The 3088-nt window shown below is 37.4% G+C and overlaps 1 protein-coding gene across 1 annotated transcript; it reads right to left on the bottom strand.

Annotated features, from left to right (window-relative positions):
- Window positions 1-448: 448 nt before the first annotated feature.
- On the bottom strand, window positions 449-2285 carry LOC132168088 (GDSL esterase/lipase At4g16230-like). Its single transcript, XM_059579159.1, has 5 exons — window positions 2042-2285; window positions 1840-1970; window positions 1143-1388; window positions 802-1057; window positions 449-711 (listed from the first exon to the last, which is right to left on the bottom strand). Exons 1-5 carry the CDS (start codon window positions 2265-2267, stop codon window positions 488-490), a joined length of 1083 nt encoding a protein of 360 aa, XP_059435142.1. The 5' UTR covers window positions 2268-2285; the 3' UTR covers window positions 449-487.
- Between the last annotated feature and the right edge of the window lie 803 nt (window positions 2286-3088).

Here is a 3088-nt window from a genome sequence, read left to right as displayed (position 1 = left end):
CGCCACCAAGAAGAAGAGGAAGATGACTCAAACCAAATATGTTTACTTACTTATTCATCAAATCTGTCTCCATTGGAGTATAATAGTTCACTTAAATAGACTCAACAATAATCCTAATTTGACCGACTTTTAGCCAAACCTAATATTGAATTAAGAAGAAAAAAAAAAAACAAAAAAACTTAAATTCCTTTAAATAAAACAAAATTCCAACTCAATTAAGTAATACAATTTAAATAAAACTATAGAACCCAATGAACTCTGTCTTGTCCGGCATCACTTCCTATTGAAGATAGGAATTTACTATAGCTAGTAATCAAAATTCTTGGGGGTACATCAAATCCTTTTTCTATGGCTTTATTTTACAAATGATTAATAAACTTTCTATAAACTACGTCTCTTAATGTCCCAGAAAGAGTACGAAATCTCCCATCCTATGCACCAACTTTTTATCAACTCATCCTTTGAAAGCTCTTTGCAATCTTTAAGATCACAATCCAGCAAGTTGCCTGATGTTGATTGGTGTGATGTCATTGGAGTCACCATCCAAGAGACGCCTGGCAATGATGACATTTGAAGCATCAGACGGATGGTATGGATCCCAGAACACATACTTTGATCTGTCCCCACAAACTTTTGATTGAGGAACACAGGGGATCAATCCCCCATGCCGCCCAGAAACATAGCAGCAAGCAGAATTTGCATTCTCAAAACCTGTTAAAACGAAAAGCAAGGATCAAGATCATCAAAATCTAATCAACAAAACCTGTAAACTAGCAGTAAAAGTCTACAGCAGCATCATACCATATGATATGAAGTTTTGGAGGATATCTTGTACAATGTGATAAACATCTGCATAGGCAAATTGTGATCCCTGCAGATCAGTGCTGAGCTCTGTGACAAGGCTTTTCAACTGGGTGTTGAATTGTTGAGCTAATTGATTCGGCAAATTAACACAATTGTCTCCTGCAGATGGATTTGAATCCCTCTCATATGGTATACACCCAATGGGTCCTACATTTACCACCACAATCTTTCTAGCACCCAAGTTGTAGAGTCCCTGCTAACAGAAGAAAAATATGTTATAGAGTGCATTTCAATTGAACTATTATAGTAGAAACATGACATGAACATGAAAAGTTTACCGTTAGTTGTAGTCTGTATCTGGAAATCATGGTGTCAACAAACATTTCCGGTGAAATTAACTTCTGTTCAGGAACTGAGAGGACAGGAATCAGGTAGTTATTGATGAAGTCATTTGAGCCGATTGTAACTGAGAACAAGGATGTTCCAGACAATTTTAGAGCCGCAGGAGCACCAATGTTCGAGATTATGTCTTGTCTTGTGTTTGCAAAATTATCCATCTGTGCGCCCAGGTTGATTGGGCCTCCCTATGCATCATGTACAAATATAGTAAGCGGCGACACTCTGGTTTAAGTTCTTTCGCTATTTGCGACGATCTCTAACATTATCAGCAACAACAAAAGTCGTACTTGCTAATATGTCATTATTAACAATGATTGAAAAGTTGTCGCTGAGAACATTTCTCGACGGAACAACTGCCACAACTAGTCATCGGTAAACGTTATTAGCGACAAATTTTAAACTTTTAACGACGGCCACGAAAGTCAAAATTTTTGTAGTGATAGTTGTACTGCAACGCATGAGTTCAAAGTCATGCTTTTGAATTCTGTATTGAAGGAAGATAGGATAACATTGATCCACACACTCCATTGAGCTGCTTGTGAGAATAGCAAGATAAACGCCATCTAGATTTGATGTGATTCACAGACAAAGAGAAGAAAAAGCTTTATAACTTGAGCAAGCATGGAGAAACCTTACAAAGAACTTTCCAGTGGCATTAAGAATTCCACTTCCACCAGAGGCGTAATTGACACCCTGCAGAAGTACAAGCCCTGCTGTAGATGGAGCCAAGTAGGGAGGAGTGAAGTCTTTGAGACCCAATTCCTGACCTGCTAAGAAAATATGCTTTGAGCATTCGAATATATATATATATGGTGCTACTGCTATATAATAAACTTGCCTATGATGTCGACAATTGTTCTTCCATTTGTGTATCGTCCTGTAGGCATTCCAAAATCGATCCCATTGGGAAGAAAATTAGCCTTGGAGAGTGAAACAATGTAGTTATTGTTTCCTACATCAACCAAGGAATCTCCAAAAACAAAACTAGCAGGAATATTCTTTGCAAAGCAGATCCCCACAAGGATTGAGACAGTCAATATTCCAGGCACAATCTCAGCAGTCATTTGTCTATCCAAGAAGAAACCCATTACAGGCAGTACGATCAACAATATAAATCAATATTTTGCTCTTTCAGTTGTAAACTTGTTAAGCTGTACTTGCTTTAACCTATAACTTCACTAACTTATAAGAGGCAAGAGAAGCTTTTGAAGAATTTAATGATTGAGAACACTCAGTTAAAGCCGAGTGGGTCATTCAATCGAGAAGGAAAAGGACATCTATAGAAGTGGGCCTTTCAATGAATTTGGCTAAAAGAATAAAAAGGTCAACAATATTAACCATTTAAATAAAAGTACTATGCCCATCCACCGGTGTCCGAATTCAACTCAAAAAATAAGAGTATTCAATTCTATTAGTATTAGCCGTTTTGGGTCCTATTGATATCGTGATGAGATTTGATCAGGCTATGACTCAGTTGAACTTGAAGGAGAGCCTGTAATTCTACTGTCCACGAACAGATACTAATGTGGTCATGCCTAGCTAAAATAGCTACAGTTGGTCTCCTCCGCCTACATTCTCACTTAAAAAACAAAAAAAAAACAAAACAAAACTATGAAATGAGAATATTTATTTAACCATGGGCAACCACTAGAAAGATCAAACAAAACAGTTGACCGTTTCTCCTAAATCACTTAAGATGTATATTTCACACCTTGTTAAGCCATTGAGGAACACAATCTCATGTAAAGATTACTCCACAAAGTACCTCAGAGGAAAAAATATATCCCTATCCTCATAAGGCTTCAGTATGGGGAAAAACATAGCGCAGTTGTTAGATTTAGGAGATTGGGTATTCAATGCGCTGCACCATTCAACTACAACCCGT

This window comes from Corylus avellana, chromosome ca1 (genome assembly GCF_901000735.1).
Source record: "Corylus avellana chromosome ca1, CavTom2PMs-1.0".
Taxonomy (NCBI): domain Eukaryota; kingdom Viridiplantae; phylum Streptophyta; class Magnoliopsida; order Fagales; family Betulaceae; genus Corylus; species Corylus avellana.
Note: the sequence above shows the minus strand (reverse complement) of the source record. Positions and strands in the feature narration are given on the sequence as shown.

Bases quoted from the DNA above. Each gene is read 5' to 3' on its own strand.
- LOC132168088 (XM_059579159.1), bottom strand. From the start codon at position 2,267: ATGACTGCTGAGATTGTGCCTGGAATATTGACTGTCTCAATCCTTGTG. The intron at 1,971-2,041 runs GCAAGTTTATTA...TTTTCTTAGCAG, and splicing joins AACAATTGTCGACATCATAG to GTCAGGAATTGGGTCTCAAA. The intron at 712-801 runs GTATGATGCTGC...TCGTTTTAACAG, and splicing joins CCAAAACTTCATATCATATG to GTTTTGAGAATGCAAATTCT.